General features: G+C 41.0%; 2 protein-coding genes and 1 non-coding gene across 3 annotated transcripts in view; 1 reads left to right on the top strand and 2 right to left on the bottom strand.

Moving 5' to 3' along the window:
• MPP4 (MAGUK p55 scaffold protein 4) overlaps positions 1–24,159 on the top strand; it is a 46,999-nt gene extending 22,840 nt beyond the window's left edge. The window contains exons 12-22 of the mRNA XM_064585833.1: positions 1,542–1,559; positions 1,959–1,961; positions 4,398–4,433; positions 8,174–8,188; positions 9,539–9,580; positions 11,668–11,826; positions 13,423–13,503; positions 15,959–16,052; positions 16,443–16,551; positions 19,308–19,442; positions 23,325–24,159. Coding sequence (XP_064441903.1) covers positions 1,542–1,559; positions 1,959–1,961; positions 4,398–4,433; positions 8,174–8,188; positions 9,539–9,580; positions 11,668–11,826; positions 13,423–13,503; positions 15,959–16,052; positions 16,443–16,551; positions 19,308–19,442; positions 23,325–23,516 — 884 coding nt within the window. The 3' untranslated portion in view covers positions 23,517–24,159. The remainder of the gene's footprint in view (positions 1–1,541; positions 1,560–1,958; positions 1,962–4,397; positions 4,434–8,173; positions 8,189–9,538; positions 9,581–11,667; positions 11,827–13,422; positions 13,504–15,958; positions 16,053–16,442; positions 16,552–19,307; positions 19,443–23,324) is intronic.
• On the bottom strand, positions 20,462–20,563 carry LOC123840064 (U6 spliceosomal RNA). The gene has a single exon (XR_006789879.1). It is a non-coding gene; the product is annotated as a U6 spliceosomal RNA (small nuclear RNA).
• LOC123838386 (replication termination factor 2-like) lies at positions 21,198–23,266 on the bottom strand. The gene is given in 2 exon segments (XM_045867395.2): positions 21,198–21,511; positions 21,514–23,266. Coding segments are annotated over 2 exon segments (1,077 nt in total). The 5' UTR covers positions 22,325–23,266; the 3' UTR covers positions 21,198–21,245.
• Positions 24,160–24,436: the final 277 nt, after the last annotated feature.

The raw sequence follows: 24,436 nt of genomic DNA, 5'->3' as shown, positions 1-24,436 counted from the left end.
GAGGCCCTTCAGAAAGGGCCCAAATTCCGGCGCCTGGGAAGGAGGGAAGGAAGGGGAAGGGCAGCAGGTGGAGGGAGGGGTGCCTGGCCGGAGGCTGCAGGGGGACGAGCCTAGACAACAGTGTCCATGTCACAGATCAGCCCATGGCCAGTCCTCGGTCACTTTATTACTCACTTTCTCGGCCCCACATTAGTTTTTCTTTTCTTTTTTTCTTGAAAACTTGTGAGGACAACTATAGAGAGAGTTTTGAAAGAAGAAAACCCCCTTATGAGTCCTTTGTACTGGCAATGTGTTCACATCACCTTATGGATACATATCTTAGGCTAACAGCTGCAATACCACTTCCTATCTTTTTTTCACCTAACATTTTATGAGAAACATTTTTCATGATATGATCTTCATAGTGATATTTTAGTTATTTCCCCTGTGTTTTGGAGAAGTTTTTTTGTTTTTTCATTTTTTTGTTTTTTACCAAACCAGACTGACATGCTTCTTTAATTGGCTTTCCTATTTCATTTCTCAAAGGCACATGGAAATGCTACTGAAACTTCTAATCAGCATCTGATAACTAGTACGCCACCGGTTGATGTTTAATTTGCTCATGTAGCCTGAGTGCGATTTACATTAGACTTTTGGAAAAGTCCATCCTGAAAAAGAATTTGTAGCCCCTATTATTATACTCATGTATCTCTAACTCCAAGAACCCCAAGGACAGAGTTGCTGACTTAAAGGGTCGCCTCTCACAGGGATGTTTCTGATGGAGCATAATCAGTTTCTAAACTATTAGATCATTTCTTTTCTTTTTAACTGTTTTAGATGGTGCTATTTTGTATCTTTCTGCTTAATGTTACCATAGGGAGAGAATAATCTCAGGAGCAGGTTACTGACTCCAGAGGTATAGGCAATTTTATTTAACAAGACTTAATGAAAAATTTGCAGGTAACTATTAAAAATATATTGACTGAAGATGCACATACAGTGGAATGGTCGCCTTTCTCTTTTCTTCCTTCCTCCCTCTCTCCCTTCTTTCTTTCTCTCTCTTTCTCTCTTCGTTCTTTCCCTCCTTTCTTTCTTCTTTCTTTCTTTCTTTCTTTCTTTCTTTCTTTCTTTCTTTCTTTCTTTCTTTCTTTCTCTTTCTTTCTTCTTTCTCTTTTTTCTTTCTTTCTTTCCTTCCTCTCTTCCTCCCTTCCTTTCTTCCTCCCTCCCTTCCTTTTATTCCAGTCAAAATTTGAGTTCCTAAAATATGCTGAAAATGCATTAACTCAGAAATGAGTAGAACACAACACTTACAGAACTTCAGGGTGGGAAGGGAGTAGATTTGCCAGAAGCAAGATCTCCATTTCCAACAAGATTCATAAATGTATCAGTTTCTATAGGATATTTATTTTATCATTTTGTTACCAAATCTCTACCAAATTTCTATAGATTAAGCCCAGAATATTACTATAATTAATTTTTATTTTATTATAAGTTAACCTGAGAAACTATAGCATTAACCAATGTGCTCTTTCTTTCCGCTTCCATTATTTGTCTGTACCCAGCAATTTCTATGGAAGAAGGTAAGAAATAGTATTTGAAAAACAACAACAACAACAAAATAATCTCATCTCCAAAGTTTCATAGAAATTTTGTATAGTTTTCTTAATTCACTTTAATCCTGTTCAGCTATTTATTAAGCTCTTCCTGTATACCTATTAGTGTGCCAGTCACTAATACCCTAATTTGTAAAAAAGATGTCAGTCAAAAGAAAGCACACATGATGTTATTGTCCTAACACTGAGAGGAATAGGAGAAAAGAGAGAGAACATTTAGATGCAGCTCATGGTAAAAATTCAATAAAAGTTGTGAAACTGGTTTACTGTTTTGTGTCACCTGTTTTACACACACGGTCTTAAAAATAACCCTGTAAGGAATTTCAATTGTTCCCATTTTATAGATGAAAAGACTGAGGTTCAGAGAAGGTAAGAATATTGGGAGGTATTGCAGGGCAGTGTAATCTGGATTGAAGCTTCTGTCTGAAGGGCCCTGCATCAAGGGCAAATGGAACTTCCAGGTATTATTTCTCTCTTTCTCCAAGCCCAGACACGCAGGTGACTCATTCTGATGCCAAACACACACACTCACAAAAGCTGGAAAGCAAGATGCTACCTGCTTGTGGAGGGGGACAGAAGAGAAGAGCAGTCCCCTAGGCATCCCTATATTTCAGTCCTAAAATTCAGTCCTGAATCAGGCCACCATCACAAGACACCACAGACTGGTGGTGCCTTAAACAACAAATACTTATTTTCTCAGGGTTCTGTCAGCCCGAAGTCCAAGATCAGGGTTCGGTGGGTCTGGTTTCTGGTGAGACTTCTTTCTGGCTTGCAGATGTTTGCCTGTCCTTGGGCCCCAACCTTATGACCTCATTCAACCTTAAAGGCCCTGTCTCCAAATACAGCCAAACTGGGGGCTAGAACTTCAACATACAAATTCAGGAGGGATAACAGTCTGTCCATAACACATACCCTTGCCAACAGTGTGGAATTGTTGATTTTGAGAGAGTAAAATCAGTGTCTGTCTTAGATCCCAGAGTTGCAAGTTAGAAAAATCAGGGCTACTTGTGTTGTTATTAGAAATTCACTCCTGTCCTCTGTAAAACAGGAATAATAATTGTAGTTTTCCTTTGCTTAAAAAAAAAACACATAAAACCTCTAGTTATGTCTTAGGAACTAATGGATTCACTGTTGTTATAAAATACTGATTTGAAAAGTAATGTCTCAATAAATAAAAGGAATTGAATGACAGCTATGTTACTTGTTTACCTGTGTCCCTATCTCTATAAAGCAGTATTATTTTATAAAATTTTTTATATTGCACATTTTACTTAGATAGTTAATGATATGGTCTGTAAGGAGGTGGTGATAAGTTTATTATGACTTGATAACATTATAGCTTATTATAAAGACAATTATTTGCAGTTTTGGAACATGATAAGACTTAATTATTAAACCACTATTTATTGTGGTGCCTGGGTGGCTCAGTTGGTTAAGTGACTGGTTCTTGATTTCAGCTCAGGTCATGATCTCAGGGTCTTGGGACCAAGTCCCTCATTGGGCTCTGTGCTCAGCTCAGAGTCTGCTTGAGATTCTCTCTCTGCCTCTCCCTCTGCCTCCCCACTAAATAAATAATAAATAAAATATTTTTTAAAACCCTTTAAACTACTATTTATTGATCACTTGGGAAGTGCTGGGCACTGTGTTAGGCGCAAGATGTACAGTGCTGAAAAAAATTATTTTTTCCAAACATATATTCAAATCAACTATTTTGATATTAAAAGGAAAATTCAGTTCAATTTAATAATTTATCAGGTACCTATTACGTGCAAGACACTGTACTAAACTCTGTAAAGTATAAAAATTAGCAAAACAGTTTCTGTTTTCAAGGAGCTATCTAGGAGGGCAAATAAAGCAAATATGCAAATGATTGTATTACAAGGTGGAATAGATGTGCAGTAGCAGTGAATTCAAGGTAGGAGGAAGAAAATGCTATGCAGTTCATGGCAGAGATATCCATTTTAGTTAGCGTTTGAGATGGACCTTGAAGCATTACAGGCAAAGGAAACAGCATAAGCAAGGGCACAGAGGAGGCCTGATGGAGACCACTCTAATGGGGGTACAAGACATGGGAAGGAAAGAAGTAGCTAATAGCCTTCAAAGTTGGGCTTGGGTCATGTTGTAGAGGGTTTTGGATATTAGGATGGGATGGGTGGTTTTAAAAATTATAGTCTCTTAGCCTGTTATGGATAGCCCAGCTAAAGGTAAAAATGGTTAACATTTATTGCATACTTACCATCTGTCTGAGCTTTTCATTATCTCAATTAATCCTCTTATATGGTAGGTATTACTACCGTCACCATTTATAGATGGAAAACTGAAGCTTGAGGTAAACTAGTTGGCCCACTCAAAAAGATGATTTTTTTTTTTTTTTAAGATTTTATTTATTTGTCAAAGAGAGAGAACACAAACAGGGGGAGTGGCAGGCAGAGGGAGAGGGAGAAGCAGGCTCCCTGCTCAGCAGGGAACCCGATGTGGGGCTCCATCCCAGGACCCTGGGATCATGACCTGAGCCAAAGGCAGACGTTTAACTGACTGAGCTACGCAGGTGTCCCAAAAAGCTGATGCTTTTAAAATTTTAACCATTTTATGTTATGTAGCCTTCTATACCATAGATTTTCACTTTCATTTAATACAGTGGAGTCGTTTTTATCTCTCCAAGTGAGCAAGCATGAGGAATAGTTGTAAGAGTAATGTTATTATAAGATGGTCTGCGTTTTACTGACATAGATCTATACATTGGGAATTTTGTTTGTGATACTAATACATTTTAAGTTCTATTTTTTCCTTTCTATCTTCTTTTAGATGACATGAAGATTGATGAGAAGTGTGTGGAAGCAGGTAACATTTCCTCCTGACAGATGTACCACCAGAAGGAATATGAAGTACCTCAGCTGTAGATTTTCTGAAGCAGAGTTAGCCAAATGGGGCCACAGGCCTTTCCTCTGGAAGAAATGTGTAAAACGAAGCCCTCCTCCCCCACCACATCCTTTCTCTGTGGTTCTGGCACTTGGAAGGGAAGCACAGCTGTGGGAATGTATCCAGGCTCTAAACCAACCTTCTAGAAAGTGTTCTAGAAAGCAATGTCTTGGAAATGATCACAGGAACACTTAGTAATACTCAGGTGTTACATTCAGTAACATTCAGTGGAATGTCTGAAAACTGCCATGCTCTTTGTGAAATACTATAAAATATTGAAATGCCAATTTTTAAAAAGCAACATATATTTTTTATTATTGTTTGGTAACATCTTCTGATAGATTCTAGTATAGCTAATTAGTAGTGGGTTCCAAATTTTTGAGAAATATATGAAAACTTTTTGTGTTTCTATACTTAAATTTTTTTCGTAAATTGGGAAAAGATTTCCCAAATTTAGTGACAGAACTGAGATTGGCTCTGTTGATTGTTGATGCTGGGAGACTATTGGGAAGTCTTTAGTCCGACAGGTGAGTTTGTCTTGGCTTTCTGGGCTAATCTAGTTTTTAGAAATTAAAGAACAATATGAAATCCTTAAATAGCAGATATTTCAAAGATTCACATATACTTCCCAGAACAACTACAGAATAATGCTGACACTGTATTTTTTCTATCAAGTTTTTTAAAAACTCATGCCAATATTCATTTCTTTCTGTAATTTAAAATTTTTATTAGGTAATATGTTCACATACTTTAAAATTCAAAAACTACAAAAGTATAGAGTTCCTCCTTTTCCCTGCTACCCTGCTCAGTTTTACTTCTTGAGGCAACAAATGCTCTGTTTCTTGTTGATTCCTCCAGACATATTCTGTGCATATAAAAGCGATGATGTGTATTTTTTCTCCTCTCCCCACCATCATCCTCACCATTTTTAAAAAAACACGCTTTTTTTTTTTTTTTTAAAAAGACTTTTTTGATGGTATGCTATACACAGTATTCTGTTCCTGGCTTTTTTTCTTAGCGTTATAGATGATTCCATCTTAGCACATAAAGAGCCTCTTCCTTTGTTTTTAATAGCTTATTGGTGAAATAAATTATTGTGCATTTATACAATCACTTATCAGTAGACATTTGAGTTACATCCAATCTTCTCTATTACAAAGAGTGCTACAATGAGTAGGGTTGTAAACACATTGTCTTTGCAAACACATCCATGTAAACACATGGATGAGTATGCCTAGACGCAGTATTGCCTGATCCCAGGATGAATGCGTTAGTAGTGTTGCTACATATTTCAAACTGCTCTCCACATACATTCTAGTTTCTTAATCTTTAATATTTCTTTAAAAATGCTAATAAAGGGGTGCCTGGGTGGCTCAGTTGTTCAGCGTCTGCCTTCGGCTCAGGTCATGACCCCAGGGTCCTGGGATTGAGCCCCACATCAGGCTCCCCACTCTGCCGGAAGCCTGCTTCTCCCTCTCCCACTCCACCTGCTTGTGTTCCCTCTCCCACTCTCTCTCTCTCTGTCAAATAAATAAAATAAAATAAAATGCTAGTAAGAACTGTTTTAACTGATGAGAAAGTTGGTTTATATAAAATCTTTTCTCATCACCTAAACAAGCCTATCCAGTCAAACCATTTATATACTCATCCTCCTTGCCATACTCGGTTGCTTATACACCCGGCCCCACAACATCAGGCAGGGCGTGTCCTTCCTCCGTCTGTCACAGCAACGCTGTGCGCTGTCTGACGTCCATCGAAGCTGCCTGTGACATTCTACCTTTCCCTTCCCACTGAGCCTCTTTTACATTCTATTTGTTCTCTTCTAATTTATTTATTTTAAGCTCCTGCAGCACCCCTGCTTAATGTCATAGCTCAACTGCGCTAATACCATGTATCTCATTTAAGGTTTTACTATGCCATAGAGACCCCACTGACTTGGCCTTGATTTAGGAAAGAATTTTAAAAGTTGGTGAGTACGCAGGAGCATAGGGTCAGGGAATTAGACTGTTAAAATATAGACTCAGTATGGATAGTAGTATAATGACACTCTTGGTTTTTTTGTCTCCATGGGACACCATAGATGAAGAAACATTTGAATCTGGTAAGTAAAAAATGAGTATTTGGTATTGATTTTTAAGAGTCTATTCTAAATTTTGGTATCATTTAAACACACATTTAGGGATATCATACAATAATTGTTTAAATACCTCAACAGTATAGTGGTGAGATATTATAAGCTTCACCTTCACTGGTGCTTCTTATTAGGGACATTTTGGAGCTCTGTGGGATGGATAGATGGACTTGGGAAGTGTGGCGCCTAACTGATTTACTTCCCATTTATGTTGTTTCTAAATTTCCTGTTTTCAGTTAGTTGGTCATGTTAGGGTATGTACACTTGGCTCAGTGTTTGGAACTGGTTTAATTTTTAATGCCTCTGGATTATAGTCCTCCTTTGTTCTATGTTCAACTCCTCATTTTTCTGGAAGACAGTCTACACACTCACACTGTGGTTGAGGCTCAGAGGTATTTGTGGGGTCTCTGAACCGAGAGGCAGTACGGTGGAGTGATTAAAGCCAGGGACTGGAGCCCAACTTTCCAAGTAGGAATCTTGCTCCCTTCCTCATTACCTGTGGGTCCTCCATCACTTTACCCCTCTGCCCTTCACTTGCCCCATGTCTAAAGTAGGAAAAATAATTTATATAAGTAAAGTGCTTAGAATGTAAGTGATACATGAGCGCCAGCTAACATTATTGTGAATCTTGCTCTGGATGGGCGTTGAGCAGCTACGTCTCTAGTAACTGCAGAGGAATGCATGCAGCCGCCCTTAGTTACTGGGAGGTACCCCTTCTGGACTCCTCTTAGTCAAATGATTGAGAACTCCCAAGTACATTCTGAACTCAACTCACTTGGGAGGTCTATTAAGGAACAATTAGCACCCAGCTGTCATGTTTCCTAAGTAAGAAACTCTTGATATTTATTCATGATGCTTAATTCTGTTACTTAGAGCTCTTAGTGGGTAGTTCCATCTTTTCAGTTTGGGGCTCAACTCTTCTCTGAATGTGGTATCATGTGACCTCCTTGAATTTCTTCAGGGGGTAATGATAACAGTCTAATTAGGAATGCCATTTTTAAAAAGCAACAGAGAAGATGGATGTTTTAAGGCATCTAGAAAACGCTTTGTGTTCAGTTCCCCCTGTCTCCAGTGGGGCAGCTGGAGAAGGACGTGAGTCACTGGACCCAGTGAGGGTTAAGGAATGAGGATGCTCAGGCCAGAGGCTGCCGCAGCGCCCACCCCAAGGCCCACTTCACCAGACCGCAGCATACGGCCTCTGGGAGAGGAGAGAGGAGGCTCACAGCAGTTGCCTCCCTATAATTTTTCTCTCTCAAGCCCTATTTTGTGCTGACCAGTAGAGAGGAGTCTCCCTAGACAAAAAGCCCTCAGGGAGAATGTAGATAAAAAACTTGTAGAAAAAGTTATTATTCTCCCAGCAGCACAGTCAGGTCCAATGAGTTCGCCTTGCCAGGCCTACCTGAGTTATAACCTTCTCTAGGGGTGACATGAATGCCTTGCCTTTGTCACTGGTCTTTATTGGATGGCCAACTTGATCTTCTCAAAGACTTAACTTTGTCATGTCTGTTTCTTCACTTACCCAAATACCCAGAGGAGCTTTCAGAAGGTAACTGTTTTCATTTCCTGGGTAAGCCACATAGAGCTATATTTAAGATCTTTCAGTGCCTCAATGTGCATGCTTGACAGGATAAATTTTAAGATAAGAAATATTTTAAGGGTGAAATTGGCGATGAGATAGTCAATTTCACAGAAAAATATTTAAAAATGAACAATGAAAGTAGTTAAGCTTTATGAATATATTCCTAAGTAAATGTTTCCATAAGAGACTCTTAACTACAGAGAACAAACTGATGGTTGCTGGAGGGGAGGTGGGTGGGGGATGGGCTAAATGGGGGTTGGGCGTTAGGGAGGGCACTTGTTGTGATGAGCACTGGGTGTGATATGCAAGTGATGAATCACTAGATTCTACTTCTGAAACCAATATTACGCTATATTTTATCTAACTAGAATTTAAATAAAAATTTGAAAAAGAAAAAAACTAAAAAAAAACCCTGACATACTTCAGTTAGAAAAATGTGCTTACTTAACAGAAAATGGAATTGATATTGGTGCGTTTTCTTTATATTTTAACATGTACATTTAAAAAAAAAGGTTAAGAAGAAAATGTATATGTCAGTTCATTCTACGGACAATGGCTCTTTATATATTTCAATGATCAGAACAGAGTTGCATAAGTGAAAAGGAACATATATTCATAAAAAGTAATTTGAAAATGACATTTTTATAACATTTTTTCCCCTGGAGTTTATAAGAATTTTTCTGAGACCCCCGTGGAAGCCAGGAGTTTAAATAAATTCTAGGTGCTTCAGAGCCACTGGGATTAGTGTTCCTCACCCTTGTCTCTCAGATTCCTGGTCAGTCAGACACAACAGGCAGCCATAGAGGAAGTACTAATTTTATACAGAATAAGCCATTTTATCAGGGAGAAAATAAAAACCCACCTCTCACAAAGGGACTAATCATAGGTCCTGCAGAACACCATTTCTACAAGTTGAAGCCAAAGCCAATTCACCTGTTTCCTTTTTTAAGTCAGTTTTCTTTGGGCATGTTTAACAATGTATACCTAATTTTTATTTGTTTTTACAGTGACTCAATATCTTTCTTATAACTTGAAACAAGCCTAAAATAGCTTTTTGTTTCAATTGTACTTGACAGAATAGATTCGGCGTATTGCTAAAATTCTGAAGAGTGTTTCCACATAGTTTGGGTTCATGTGATAGACTGGAAGGTGCTTAAGACAGTCTTCAAGAAGCCATTCAGGATGAAGTCAGCTGTGCTGACATCTTCTGAAATGGTGTCACTTGCAGATTTGAAGATAGTTTCATGCATCTGTTCTAAGTAACCTTCTCCTTCTCCCCCTTCACATATTCTGGTCCTGCCATTCTCTGTGTTCCAGACAAGGAGGAATTTGTTGGCTCTGGTCAGAAGTTCTTTATCGGTAGGTAATGATTAATAAGAGGTGGGTCGTTGTCACTTGTCAAGTTTTATTCATACCATCCTGACTCTTCTGAAAGCTTCTTTTGCCAATGAACATTTCCAGACTTGTTCCTTGTTCTGCTTTCCTCTATCCCCCAACTCCTTTTTTTGGGTCCATATTCTGCTGTGTTGATCACTCATTATAATTCATCTGGTTTCTACTGGATAGCTCTTAATTATTCATCAAACACAAATCCTTGGTTCTCTTCCAGACTGTTTCATGACATACTTATGTTACTCTAAAGAGACCAGTTCTCTGACTACTAAACTTGGTGTTGATGGCCACATTTCTGTAATCCGTCAACTGGTCAGAGCTTTCTGAAGGACCCATTTAAAGGTTCCTGTAAAACCATGCTGGGTCTCCTCCAAGAGACAGTGGGGGAACAGCAGGGTCGGTAAAGTGAAATGTTGGTTCCTCGGGCCTGGATACACATTGGAATCATTGAGAGAGCTTTAAAAAAAACAAAAAACCATGGGACCACTTTTCTGCATCCCTTCAAGAATACCTCAGCCCCAATGCCATTACATAAGCCAAAAAAGCAGACGTCTGCACAAAGGTGGGGAAGAAGCAGCCTGGGGTGGGGCATCACTGAGCCGTGTGAGGAGAGCTTTTGTGCAGGGGACAAGGGTCGCCTGGTACAGGTCGTCAGGGCCAGAGCAAAGTGAGGAGGACCGCGGCCTCCCCTGGGCTCTGACACTTCGCAGCCTCTACAAAGATGGCCTCCTCACCTCGCGTGGCCTCTGACACTTCCTGCCACGTTGCTGATACCATCCGTCCCTCGTCCTGCACAGGTGCTTTCGATTAATACAAGTAAATGTACTTTGGACCATCGGTCAGGTTTCTCACTGTTGAGAAAGGAGTTGCATGTACGGCAAGGGTGGGGGCAGGTGGCTGGAATGAATCCTGTAGTGTTGAGCTTGCATTGTAGGTCTTGGTGCGAACTCCTGGTGTGCAACATATATAGATAGATACAGATGTGTGTGTGTGTGCGTGTGTTTATATACACACAGAGTCCAGAACTCTATCTCCGGGAAGGACCTGGGAACAGCTCTTTTTTGAAAATACCAGAAGGCCCTGAGATTTGGTAGGCAGATGAAGCAGGATTCTAGAAGTTCAGAAACCAAGGCTAGTGTCCAGCTGTGCCACTGATCACACCGTTGTGAGCAGCCACCGGACCTGTCTGTGTCTTAGAGTATCCATCTGAGAACTGTGGGTAATCAGCCTGCTGCACTGTTTCCCTCATGGCCCAGGCCACTATCCTCCGGGGCACCGCAAGGGCCTCCCAACTGCTCTCCTGTGAAGCTACACTTTACGTCCTCCCCACAGCAACAGAGGACTTCTTCAGAAACGTAAACCATGTCACACCCATTTCTCTACCACCCAGTGACTTCTCAGCGCCCTTGGACCACAATCCAACACTCAGCTGGAGCCCCCTGCCACCTCCCCTGCTTCCTCACCAGCCCCATTTCCTACCATTCTCCTTGCTGCTCACCACCTTGCCTCACCAGGGCCTCCTTGTGCTTCCCCCCAACACTCCGGGAACACTCTGTTCTCTGCACCTTAGCAGTTGCTGTTCCCTTAGCCTGGGTTGCTTTTTCCCTAGACGCCTCCTCACCTGGCTCCGTGACTTCATTCCCACCTCTGCTCAATGTCACCTTTTCACACACACTTCCCTTGAACCACCTGCGTGAAGAAGTACCCCTGTCACTCTATCCACCCACCTTCTAAGCCCTTATTTTTGTTGATGTGTTTACTTTTCTCTCTCCTCCTCCATGAAATGTAAATGTCAGGAGGAAATGGGTTTGAGGTAGTGGACCACCAGGTCCCCAGCACCTGGCACATGGGGGGCACTGGGTGCAGCCTAGAGGCAATATGTGGGGCTTTCTGCTATTTTTCCTTCGCGTTGCTTCCTCTTTTCTACCTTCAGACAGGCGTGATGATGCTCGTTAACACTTGCCGATGGCAGTCACCGCGGGCTCCATCAGGCGTGGAGGAGAAGTGATCTCTCCTGCCTGCATGTGACGTCCTGTGCCTTCCCACCCTCGCAGCTGGCTTCCGCCGCAGCATGCGCCTTTGTCGCCGCAAGTCCCACCTGGGCCCGCTGCGCGCGCGGCTGGGTGGCTCCAGCGCGCCGGGCGCGCCCTACGAGGAGGTGGTCAGGTACCAGCGCCGCCCGTCCGATAGGCACCGCCTCATCGTGCTCGTGGGTACGTCCCTGCTCTCGGCGGCCCTCCTCCTCCACGGCGAGCTTTTCCCGCTAAGATTCGGCGGTTTGGCGTTGGGAGTAGTGGCAAAAGTAGCGTTCTTGAGCGACTCCCCTATAAACGCCTGGAAAAACCCCCTGTTTTGTATGTGTGTGTTTATAAATAAGACTTCGTTGTCTCACGCTTTTATTGCATACAGTTGAGTGTGGTATGCCCCGGTATGTAGGTACTGGGGTAATAACAGATTGTATTATGATGAAGATTGTTTTGTTTTTTAACCTGCTGAGAGTTTGTTTTCTAAGCATAGATGAGTATTCCCCCAGACTGCATTATCAGTCTGTATCAGAAATGAAAATCCTTAAGATCTATTTCCCTAAGATATTTGTTTTTTTAAAGATTTTATTTATTTATTTGACAGAGAGTGAAAGCAGGAACACAAGCAGGGGGAGTGGGAGAAGGAGAAGCAGGCTTCCTGCTAAGCAGGGAGCCCCATGCGGGGCTCAATCCCAGGACCCTGGGACCATGACCTGACGACTGAGCCACCGAGGCGCCCCTCCCTGAGATATTTGTAATCACCTTCTTTAGAGAAGTGTTTAAAGTCTTTTGGACTGTATGTCTGGTGCTAAAGAACAGGGCAAATACAGTACTGGGGTGACCTGCTTTTGTGACCAAGAGCTCTGCAAAGCCGGTCCCTGCAGCAGTGGGGACGTAGGTCTTGCTGCCATCTCTGTGTGTATTCCACCTGTGACCAGGTGAGGCCCCGGTACAGCAGAACAGCGTGCCTTACCGCCAGGCCCGGCCACAGAATTGGCAGGGCTCAGGGCAAAATGAAAATACAAGAGCTTCTTTAAACATGACTAACATTTCGGGGTGCCTAGGTGGCATAGTTGGTTAAGACTCCAACTCTTAGCTTCAGCTCAGGTCATGATCTCAGGGTGTGAGATAGAGCCCCACCTTGGGCTCCTCGCTGGGCGTGGAGCCTGCTTAAGTTTCTCTCTCCCTCTGCCCCTCCTGCTCGTGCCCTCTCTGTCTCTCTGTCTCTCTCTCTCTCTGAAATAAAAAAATAAATCTTAAAAAAAAAAAGTTTAACATTTCAAGATGGTACAGGGAGAACATTAAACCAAGTGCAGTATCCTAAGCATGGGCCCTATGTAACTGCATGAAGTCAGCCCTGACTCCAGTTACACATGGGGTGCTGACTCACAGAACCCGTAAATCTAAAGGCTGATTTCTGGGTTGTGATGTGATAGACACTTCATTTGACTGGAAAGGTAGGTTTTCTCGGTAGATTATCTGAAATGAGGCCAGAGAATTCTCAGAGTGCCCAACATTAGATGACGTTTGCTGGTGTGACCAATTCCTGTAATTCCCCGGCTTATTTCTGTGATGTTGAAGAAGTGTGGGTTACTCCGTTGGTCCCCAGGAAAATTCCTAAGAGCTTTCTGGAATTGTTTCAGTTGGTGAGAAGAAAAGATATTTAATTTCCTGAAAAACATTTGCTCTCAATTGTCTTCAATAGAAGAACTGAAATGATTATGTCACCACATAATTATATTTATCTATGTCTAATGATTTCTGTATGTGGCCTTTTGTGTTTAGGACCTTCTGGTGTTGGAGTCAATGAACTGAGAAGACAACTCATTGAACTTAATCCTAAGCATTTCCAAAGTGCTGTGCCACGTACGTGTAGTTTTTCTTTCCCAGCAGTTCATGTTTTGGTCAAACTGTCTTTGCCTCCGCAGATGCACCAATCTCAGTTAACTATGCCATACCATTTTTGTTGTAAAAACAAAAGACACCAGGGATAGTCCTTATATACTATTTCTAACTATATTTATTTTAACAGAGGGAACTGATTCATGGCCATGTAGCTTGCTAGGCTTTTAAAAGGTGACTGTCTCTTTTCCATTTCTTAACAATCATATAGATGACCCTTCAGGAAAACTAGTATTTAGTAATAATAGCTAAGTAATAATAGTACTTACTGCCTTCCTGGCACTGTGCTTGGCTCTTTAAATACCTTATCTTATTTTTTAAAATTTTAATGTATGCAGGTGTAATTTTATATAAACTGTAAGTATGATCATACCATCCATGGCAGGGAAGAGCAAGTACACGTGGGTGCTTTCCCTTCACTTCAGTTCAAGAGAGGAACTTAGAGAAACACTTAAGAGCTTAGTATGTGTTCCCTGCAGTCTGGGGTACACAGATGACCGGTGTCAGATTTATTCTTGAAAAATCTAAAGAATTTAGAGGAGTGGCTAGGAGCTGTAGTTTGGGAAGTAGCTGCCCTTTTAGAAATCACAAATGACTAGCTGGAATAGAGACAGATTTGAGATACTCGGTGGTGGTGGTGGTGGTGGTGGGGTTTGCAGAATAGCCCAGAGTCCTCCAGGAGAGCAGAGCCACATTTAAATATCTGCCAAGTCTAAAGGAAACCTATAGTATCCAGCATCAGCGTCAGGAAGTAAGAATTTTCCTGCTCTTTCCTCTCTTCTCTGCATTCTAGCCTTGGATAGCTATAAAACTGGGGAGGAATAGTAGAAAGGCAATGAAAGGGAAGGGAAGAAGTGAATCCTACTTCCTTTCCTGACTTTTAGCTTCTCTGACTGCAGCTTTTGTGGCTGTAGCAAGTCTGAGCCAGGTGTGGGGAGGAGGAGAAATCCAAAATAGAAATGAAATTAATAATTTTGATTATTACATAGGAACGGAGTTTTAGTTATTACATTGAGACTGCATTTTGTGGCACAAAAGATGGTGCCCCCCCTTTTTTAAATCTAAGAATAATCAGAAGAGTCATGGTAACTGCTAGATTCTCATCCAGGGCCAGGGGAAGGTCTTGTACCACAGAAGGCAGTGGGGGACAGAAAACATTGCTTTATGGTCACATACCTTAGGTTATGCTTTCCAAACACTGTTCACAAGTGTAAGAATGGACATTGATCTCCAAAACAAAAACTACAAAATGAAGCACCAATTTTCAATAATCTGGATAAAAATAAAATTCCCACAGAACATAGAGGAACTGTAAGAAGTATGACTAGCCATCATTCAAAGTGAGAAAATGTTGTGCATATTTTGCTTTTTAAATTGAATGCATAGTTTCTAAGTTTAAGATGAATACCTCTAGTTATGCACCAGTTCACAGATTTTTAACCTACCATATAAAATATAGTCCAGTAGAAGCCACGGAGAAGGAGTCATCTTAAGTTTATATTTACATAATTTACTGTAACCTGAGAGCTATAGTGTTTTATTATAATTTTTTTTCAATACAAATCTATAGGAGAAGTGGCATAACTGTAGAAACTCTAACGATCTGCAGAGAGGCTTGAATAAAGAAAAAACGGGCATCTGGGTGGTTCAGTTGGTTGAGCATCTGACTTTTGGTTTGGGCTCAGGTCGTGATCTCAGGGTCATGCGATCAAGTCGGGCATCGTCTGTATACACAAGCAAGTTAGTTGCTCTCTAAAATCTTCAGTTATGGGGCACCTGGGTGGCTCAGTTGGTTAAGTGTCTGCCTTTGGCTTGGGTCGTGATCCCAGGGTCCTGGGATCGAGCCCCACATCGGGTTCCCTGCTCGGCAGGGAGTCTGCTTCTCCCTCTCTCTATCTCTCTCTCTGCTCCTCCCCCACCAAATAAATAAATTCAGTCTTTAAAAAAATAAAATAAAATCTTCAGTTACTTATCAGTAAACTATGGATAATAACATTTCATCTGGCTAGGTGGGGGAGGAATGAAATGGGATCTTGGGAAATGCACTATCTAAACAGAAGATATCTTATGTGCTGGGGGCTTTTAGGCATCTTAAGCCTCACACATAATTCATTCATGCCTATTTTGAAGTAAGAGCAGGTACCCCTTCGGTCCTCCCCATCCTGACTTAACACTTAACACATTCATGTCCATACCATGAGCACTTAATAAAGGTTTCTAGATGAACTGATTTAGATATGAGAACTTCTTTCTTATCCCCAGTTCAGGATCCCTCTTTTTGGTTCTAGCATTTTATTTATCTGTTTATGTATTCGTTTATTTATATTGATTGGACATCTTTATCCAGATGTATATTTGTACTAAATCAAAACAATTTGTAGATTCTAAAGACTTTTTTAAAAATTCCATATTTTGATAGATACTACTCGCTCCAAAAAGAGTTATGAAATGGATGGACGTGAGTATCACTATGTGTCAAAGGAAGCATTTGAAAGCCTCGTGTATAGTCACAGGTAAGCTAGACGTTCAGAATCTAATTCCCTCCTTTGGTTATTTTACCTTCAAAATAGATCCACTATTTTTATGCGTTACCCAAATTCCTTTTGGGGTAATTCCTTTTGTTTTCTGGGGGAATTCCTTTTGTTTCTGAAGAGTTAAGCAAGAACATGTAAATTGGTAGACTTGTACACTAACTCATTGGGTTTGGAGTGGGAGCAGAATTGAAATTGCAAATTTTAGAGACTTTGGAGAAAGAGTTAAGTCCTAGATCCTTTAATATTTTTTTTCCTGTCAATTTTCCACTTGTGCTGGCGAAGTCCACATATTTACATCCTATCTATGTTACTACTAGTAATATTTTACTTGTAGAAAGAGTTCTTGTTCTCTTTGTGGCACCCTTGCAGGATGCTCGAGTATGGTGAGTACAAAGGCCACCTGTATGGCACAAGTGTGGATGCTGTTCAAACAGTCCTTGATGAAGGAAAGATCTGTGTCATGGACTTAGAGCCTCAGGTAGGTGTGTAGTGGAAGGTTTCCCATCTCCCCAAAGTAATGAATGAATGTCATGAGTTTTGTGCACATGCTGTAAGTTGTAGTTGAGACATTTTATTCTGTTAGCCTTTTAGGGATAAGACCACTTACCATATCTAAGGGCCAGGATCTTATGTGAAGGAACAGTTCACCAATATCTTGTCTTTAGTTAGGAAAGGAGTCTTGCTTCTCAGATACAAAAAGAGAACTGAGCTGGTGGCTATAAAGAAAAGTTTGAATCCTGCTTTGACCTTGATCACAAAGGCATCAAGGAAATTGGTGGAGGGAATATGTTGCTTGACACAAGGAGGTGAGGTTCCTATGTGGTTGTATCTACAGCTCCCTCTGAGACCATATGTGGAATGAGGCAGGAGTGAGCCAGGTAAGATAAAAAGCACACAATGTGTAGGCTCCATTTTTTTTGATCCTTGTATTTTGGGGTTTTTTTTGTAGTCATTTAAAAATAGACCACATGCGCTAAAGAGAATCAGGGGATAAGACAGTTGTTCATCCTTGGGTCAAGGCTGGTGGTCAGTGTGAACATGTCAGTAGTATCCAATATAAGATAATAACAAGAGGAAAGGGAAGTGAGGATGAAACAGAACTGATCCACCTTTAGAGTTTGTCTTTGTCTTTGTGCCATGAGATTATGTATAGAATCCTATTCTCAGATTTCAGAAGGGTGTCATGACTAGTAAGAGGAAGAGCCACAGTTTAAACTTAATTTTGATTCTCTTAATTATTAAAATGTTTATTTTTTAGAGTTGAGGAATTGGGGGCAAAGGAGAATAAATAAAAATAAATTGCTTTCAATGGAACAGAATAGAGAGCCCAGAAATGGACCCTCAACTCTATGGTCAACTCATCTTCGACAAAGCAGGAAAGACTATCCAATGGAACAAAGACAGTCTCTTCAACAAATGGTGTTGGGAAAATTGGATAGCCACATGCAGAAGAATGAAACTGGACCATTTCCTTACACCACACACAAAAATAGACTCCAAATGGTTGAAAGACCTCAATGTGAGACAGGAGTCCATCAAAATCCTAAAGGAGAACACAGGCAGCAACCTCTTTGACCTCAGCCGAAGCAACTTCTTCCTAGAAACATCGCCAAAGGCAAGGGAAGCAAGGGCAAAAATGAACTATTGGGACTTCATCAAGATAAAAAGCTTTTGCAAAGCAAAGGAAACAGTCAACAAAACCAAAAGACAACCGACAGAATGGGAGAAGATATTTGCAAATGACATATCAGATAAAGGGCTAGTATCCAAAATCTATAAAGAACTTTTCAAACTCAACACCCAAAGAACAACTAATCCAATCAAGAAATGGGCAGAAGACATGAACAGACATTTTTCCAAAGAAGACATCCATCTGGCCCACAGACACATGAAAAAGCACTCAACATCGCTCGGCATCAGGGAAATCCAAATCAAAACCTCAATGAGATACCACCTCACACCAGTCAGAATGCTAAAATTAACAAGTCAGGAAATGACAGATGTTGGCGGGGATGCGGAGAAAGGGGAACCCTCCTACACTGTTGGTGGGAATGCAAGGTGGTGCAGCCACTCTGGAAAACAGTATGGAGATTCCTCAAAAAGTTGAAAATAGAGCTACCATATGATCCAGCAATTGCACTACTGGGTATTTACCCCAAAGATACAAAAGTAGGGATCCGAAGGGGTACATGCACCCCGATGTTTATAGCAGCAATGTCCACAATAGCCAAACTGTGGAAAGAGCCAAGATGTCCATCGACACATGAATGGATAAAGAAGATGTGGTATATATATACAATGGAATATTATGCAGCCATCAAAAGGAATGAGATCTTGCCATTTGCAACGACGTGGATGGAACTGGAGGGTATTATGTTGAGTGAAATAAGTCAAAAAGAGAAAGACATGTATCATATGATCTCACTGATATGAGGAATTCTTAATCGCAGGAATCAAACTGAGGGTTGTTGGAGTGGGGGGTGGGGTGGGAGGGATGGGGGGACTGGGTGATAGACACTGGGGAAGGTATGTGCTCTGGTAAGCGCTGTGAATTGTGCAAGACTGTTGAATCTCAGATCTGTACCTCTGAAACAAATAATGCAATACATGTTAAGAAAAAAAAAAAAGAAGAAGAAGAAGAAGGTAGCGGGAGGGGAAGAATGAAGCGGGGGAAATCGGAGGGGTAGACGAACCATGAGAGATGATGGACTCTGAAAAACAAACAGGGTTCTAGAGGGGAGGGGGGTGGGAGGATGGGTTGGCCTGGTGGTGGGTATTGAGGAGGGCACATTCTGCATGGAGCACTGGGTGTTGTGCACAAACAATGAATCATGGAACACTTCATCTAAAATTAATGATGTAATGTATGGGGATTAACATAAGAATAAAACAAACAAACAAACAAACAAAAAAAAATTGCTAAAAATAATTGATTTTTTTTTTTTTTAAGATTTTATTTATTTGACAGAGAGAGAGACAACGAGAGAGGGAACACAAGCAGGGGGAGTGGGAGAGGGAGAAGCAGTCTTTCCGCTGAGCAGGGAGCCCCATGCAGGGCTGGATCCCAGGACCCTGGGATCATGACCTGAGCCAAAGGCAGATGCTTAATGACTGAGCCACCCAGGCACCCCGATAATCGTTGATTCCTGATCTGAGAAATTTTGAGAACATTTGTGTTTACTCTAGGAAATTAAGACTTCTATTTTTAAATGTGCACTTAATTTTTCTGTGTAGGGTATTCAAGTAGCTCGAACCCGGGAACTGAAGCCTTATGTCATATTTATAAAGCCACCTAACATGAGTTGTATGAAGGAATCTCGGAAAAATGCCAAGATCATTACAGACTACTTTGTGGACATGAAGTTCAAGGTAAGACACAGAGGAAATAGATGAATGTATTTTTTTTTCTAGTAAAAAGTCACTGTATTGTTTCCACAACATCCCTATGTTAAGGAATGTGATTTTTGTTTCTAATGAAAAATGCCCTTATGATTTATCCTTTTTACTGGACATGATTTGTAGACATTAAAATAAAGTATAATAAATGCCATGATGCTGCTCTTATTTTTTTCTTTTTTCTAGTCTAGCTTAAAAAAAAAAAAGAACTCAAACCAGAGTTTGCAAAGCCACACGGAAACTGGGTGTGCATAAGACTGACGTTTACATTTTATTATTTATTGAATGAAAAAGTTTGAGAATTTACTTTAAAAATGCTGTAGTGAATGGGGCACCTGGGTGGCTGAGTCGGTTAAGTGTCTGCCTTTGGCCCAGGTCATGATCCCGGGGTCTTGGGATTGAGCCCCCACCCCCCTCGAACTCCCTGCTCAGCGGGGAATCTACTTCTCCCTCCCCCTCTGCCCCTCTCCCCCTGCTTCTGCCCCCTCCCTGCTCTTGCATGCTCTTTCTCTCAAATAAATAAAATCTTTTTTAAAAATGCTGTGGTGAATATATCTTATCTGTAATATGAGGTATCTCTATAAAATGTATTTCTAAATGCAAACATCATGTATTAATGATGATGGAAATTATAGAGAGGCCGGGACAAGTGGGATTAATCAGTGAACTCTTCCTAGAATAGGTAATTTTTTTTCATTTTTTTAAATTAAATCCACCTTAACTATTTTAAATAATCATAAATATTCAGCAAGATGTATAAATCTTATATGTAACAGCTCAATGAATTTTTACCTGTGCATGCACCCAGATAACCATCACCTAGATCAAGATATTATATTCACTTATTTTGTGTGTGTGTGTGTATGGTAAAAAACACATAAAACACAAAACTTACCATCCTAACCATTTTTAACTGTACAGTTCAGTAGTGTTAAGTATATTTACATTGTGAAACAGATCTCTAGAATTTTTCATCTTATAAAAGTGAAATTAAACATATAGAATGCATCACAAATTTGCATGTCTTGCATGCATAGGGGCCATGTTTATCTGTATTGTTTCCAATTTAATACATGTGCTGCTGAAGTGAGCAAGATTATATTATTATATAATCCCTTGTTATTATTTCTATCTTCGTATTTTTTGTGACTACTGTATGAAAGTCTGATTCTTCAGTTTGCATTTCAGACAGTGGAGTCCATGGATATATTCTCTGAATCTTACGGGCATTTAAAATTGTGTTCTCATTTTTATGGTGATCTAAACAAATTAACAAAATTGTTTCTGGGTCATGAGTATGGTCATCTTGTAAAGGAGTACCGCTACGACATTTCAGCGCCTGCATTTGTGTTTATGATTTTTTTTTTTTTTTTTTTTTGAGAGAAAGGGCGGACTTGCTTTATTTTTATACCAAACCCTCAGGTGCCCAACTAAAAGGCTTTCGTCTTGAAAGTGATAAAAGAAAGGAACCTCCCTAAACACTCGACCGGCAAGCTCTGCTCGGGGGGCACAGAGGCTGCCAGCAAACAGACGTGCAGGCGGAGTGCATGTAAAGCTCACTTTCTAAAGTACAATTTTGCTTGGCCTGTTCCACGGTTGGCAGCAAAATCATTAGAATTTTAGGCAAAATGGGCCAACCACACACCCCAAGGGATCTGGAGTCTTTATCTCAAGCGTAAAAAGTGCAGCCACGCATGTTCCGGGGCCGTGGGGAGGGCACGAGCCTGTGGGAGGGGGCGGGCAGGGCCTGCACGTCCCCTCGGGAACCCACGCGCCTCACAAGCACAAGCGACCACACCAGCTCCGAGGTTGGGAGGACGACTTTACAGCTCGGCGCCAAGGGAGAGCTAGCAGGGAACAGGGCACAGTAACGCCCACGCCACCTGCCCCGCGGAAACCCGAGGCGCCTGCGCGGCGTGGAGCGGGGCACGGGCTTCGGAAACAGTAGGACGCGCGGGTGACCCAGTGGGCGGACTCCTCCTTGGAGCGCTTGGCGGAGCTGTGAGTCGTGAAAAGGGACTTGTAAACTTCCGATTCTTCCTGTCGGCAATGGACCTCTTTGTGGTTCCACGCAGAGGCTTCCCGACTTTTCCAGAAGAGCTCCCATTTGCTGCTGCACTTTTGGGAGCTGAGTTGCCTTTCTTCTCTCTAGAATCAAGGCTGGTTTCTTCAGGCTTCCCCGTCTTAATTTTTGATGGCCCTGGGGATTCTTCGCTGACACCTGGCTTTGAGACAGACTCTGCCGCCTTGGGTTTCTTTGCTTTCTTCCCCAGCCTCGCCCTCAGCCTCCTCTCCTCCATCCTCCTCTTCAGCGTTTCCACGTCCTCCTCGGTGCCGTTGAGCACGATGACGTAGTCCTCCTGGAAGGCAGCCCCACGTGTGTGACAAACTTCTGCTTTTATCTCTTTCAAGGCTCGTTCAGAAAACACACAACCACAGCACCGCAGGAAGCAAAACCTGTGCGGGCCATTCATCTCCAAGCCCACAACGGGGCAGATGAAACGTGCCCGCTGGACGTCATCGTGTTTGTCACCTTTTGTGTTTTCTTTGTCCCCGTCCCAGGCAGGATTATCAGAAAGCCTTAGTTCTGTCACATTTTTAATGCTTTTAATGTGAGATGCTGCCTTCCCAAGAGCCTTTTCAGAAGATTTGTCCCATAGAAACTCAATGACGGCATCTTTGTTATAAAGTCCGCCAAGTTCACAGGCAACTATTGGTCGCCTTAATATTTCTTGACTTAGAGTACAATAGTTCCATTGGGCCACTAATTCAGCATCTTGGTCAACCTTCTCCATCTTCTTCAACCCCTTCACCAGTTCGTGTCTCTTGGGGATTCTTCCTCCGTTGCAACTCATCGCCAGCCAGGAGTCAAGAGTCAGTAGCGATATCTATTTGTGTTTATGATTGCACTGGCAACAAGTTGTACTATTTTATTTTTTATTTTTATTTTTTTTTAAATCTTTTTTTTTTTTAAAGAGTTTATTTATTTATTTATTTGACAGAGACAGAGATAGCGAGAGCGGGAACACAAGCAGGGGGAGTGGGAGAGGGAGAAGCAGGCCTCCCGCGGAGCAGGGAGCCCGATGCGGGGCTCGATCCCAGGACCCTGGGATCACGACCCGAGCCGAAGGCAGACGCTTAACGACTGAGCCACCCAGGCGCCCCAAGTTGTACTATTTTAATTGTTGTGGACAAATAAGAAAATAACAGCAAGGAACTTAACGCATAGTGCCAAATGAAGGTCAAATGACCTTCACTAAATGAACGTTTCGTATTACTGGAAATGGATAATATTAAAGGTGATTTAGGTCATGTCAGCATGAAGCAAAGGACAATTAGGGTATGCCTAATTCACTAGAACCAGGTCATACCATCCTCATGTTGAAAGTGGCAAAATAATGTCATTCTTATCAGTATTTAATTTCAGGAACTGTATTTTACTTTATAAAACTTCATTTGCAATTTATGTAAAAGTTTTCTATTTAACTGGTAAATTTGTTTTTTTTTTCTTTCTCTTCCTTTCTTCTTTCTTTCTTTTTTTTTTATGTACAGTTTGAAAGCTTCAAGTGTTTAGATAATAGAATAAGAAAATTTGAGTCCAAATGGGAAGTTGAGGGGATTGTTCTGGCTACCATTACTTAGTTTTGCAAAACCTTGACCAGGGAAACATTAAGTAAGGCTAAAGATAGAAACATAAATTTTGTGGTTTAGAAGAGAGGATGTTTATTTGACCTAAGTGTTTTCGTAAATAGCTTCACAACTGAATATAACAGCAAAACAAATTGGGTATCATTTCTATTTATCTCATTAAGTCTGTTGCTATCCATATATATTTTTTTTAAATCTCTCATAAAGGATGAAGATCTACAAGAGATGGAGGATTTAGCCCAAAAAATGGAGGCACAGTTTGGCCAGTTTTTTGATCATGTGATTGTGAATGACAACTTGCAAGATGCATGTGCCCAGTTGTTGTCTGCTGTTCAGAAGGCTCAGGAGGAGCCTCAGTGGGTACCAGCACCGTGGGTTTCCTCGGATACTGAGTGTTAAGGAAGCCTCCTGCTTTGTGCCAGAGTTGTAACTATACCCATCTGTAACAGAGCTCTGGAATAACGGCTGCAAAGCAAAACAACAGTATTTGCTCCCTTTGTAATGTATGCAACTTTAAACGTGGTGCAGTTTATTCATTAAGCTTATTTGAAAAAAATATTTGCAGTGTATGCATGTAGAATTACCTCCTTGGCTTTCAGGAAAAAAAAAAAGTTTTCCTTTACCTCATATGCAGCAGTGGTAAGAATACAAACAATGTTAAGCCACTGAGTGTGAAACCCTTTTATAGATTTCGTATGGTCTTTGTACAATTCAGATAAAAGAGCTTCCCTAAATAAAATAAGTAGTACTTAATTTCAGAAACTGTATTTAACCTCATGCAATTTCTGTTTTATGAAAACGGCTTTTACAAAAGTGCCTACTTGACTGACTCGGCAAGAAAAAAGGGTTAATGTACACATTTCACATCTAACATGAAAACGTACAGAAATGGCACTGCCCTCATCATTTATACATCAGTCTACAAGGAAAAAATTATTCTTCTGATCAGAGCTGTAACCATCATTAATTTGCCTAAAAGCCAATATCCACATCACGCCTAAATTAGGAAAGGGCAATTGACTTTAGTCCTAGAGATCGGTATCTGAGAAAACCGTAAGATGAGACTGCTATTCCAGGAAGTCTTATTTTTCTTTCATCCCTAGGTCTTGAGACTTCCAGTCAGTCTTGCTGCTCCTGTATCTGTCTTCTGCATCATTCTCTAATGTTCCCCATACCCACACTCTACCCCTCTACCCCTCCAATATCTTTCTTAACTATAAAACAAACCAAGTGCATACTTCAAAATATTTTTAGTTTTTTACTTGAAGTGATCTTTAAAAAAAAAAAAAAAAAAAAACCCAAGAAAAAATTAAACCCAA

This window comes from Mirounga angustirostris, unplaced genomic scaffold (genome assembly GCF_029215605.1).
Source record: "Mirounga angustirostris isolate CCGP_5_RB_7025 unplaced genomic scaffold, mMirAng1.0.hap1 SCAF_3, whole genome shotgun sequence".
NCBI lineage: Eukaryota > Metazoa > Chordata > Mammalia > Carnivora > Phocidae > Mirounga > Mirounga angustirostris.
The sequence above is the reverse complement of the archived record's forward strand: the minus strand, read 5'-3'. Positions and strand labels throughout refer to the sequence as shown.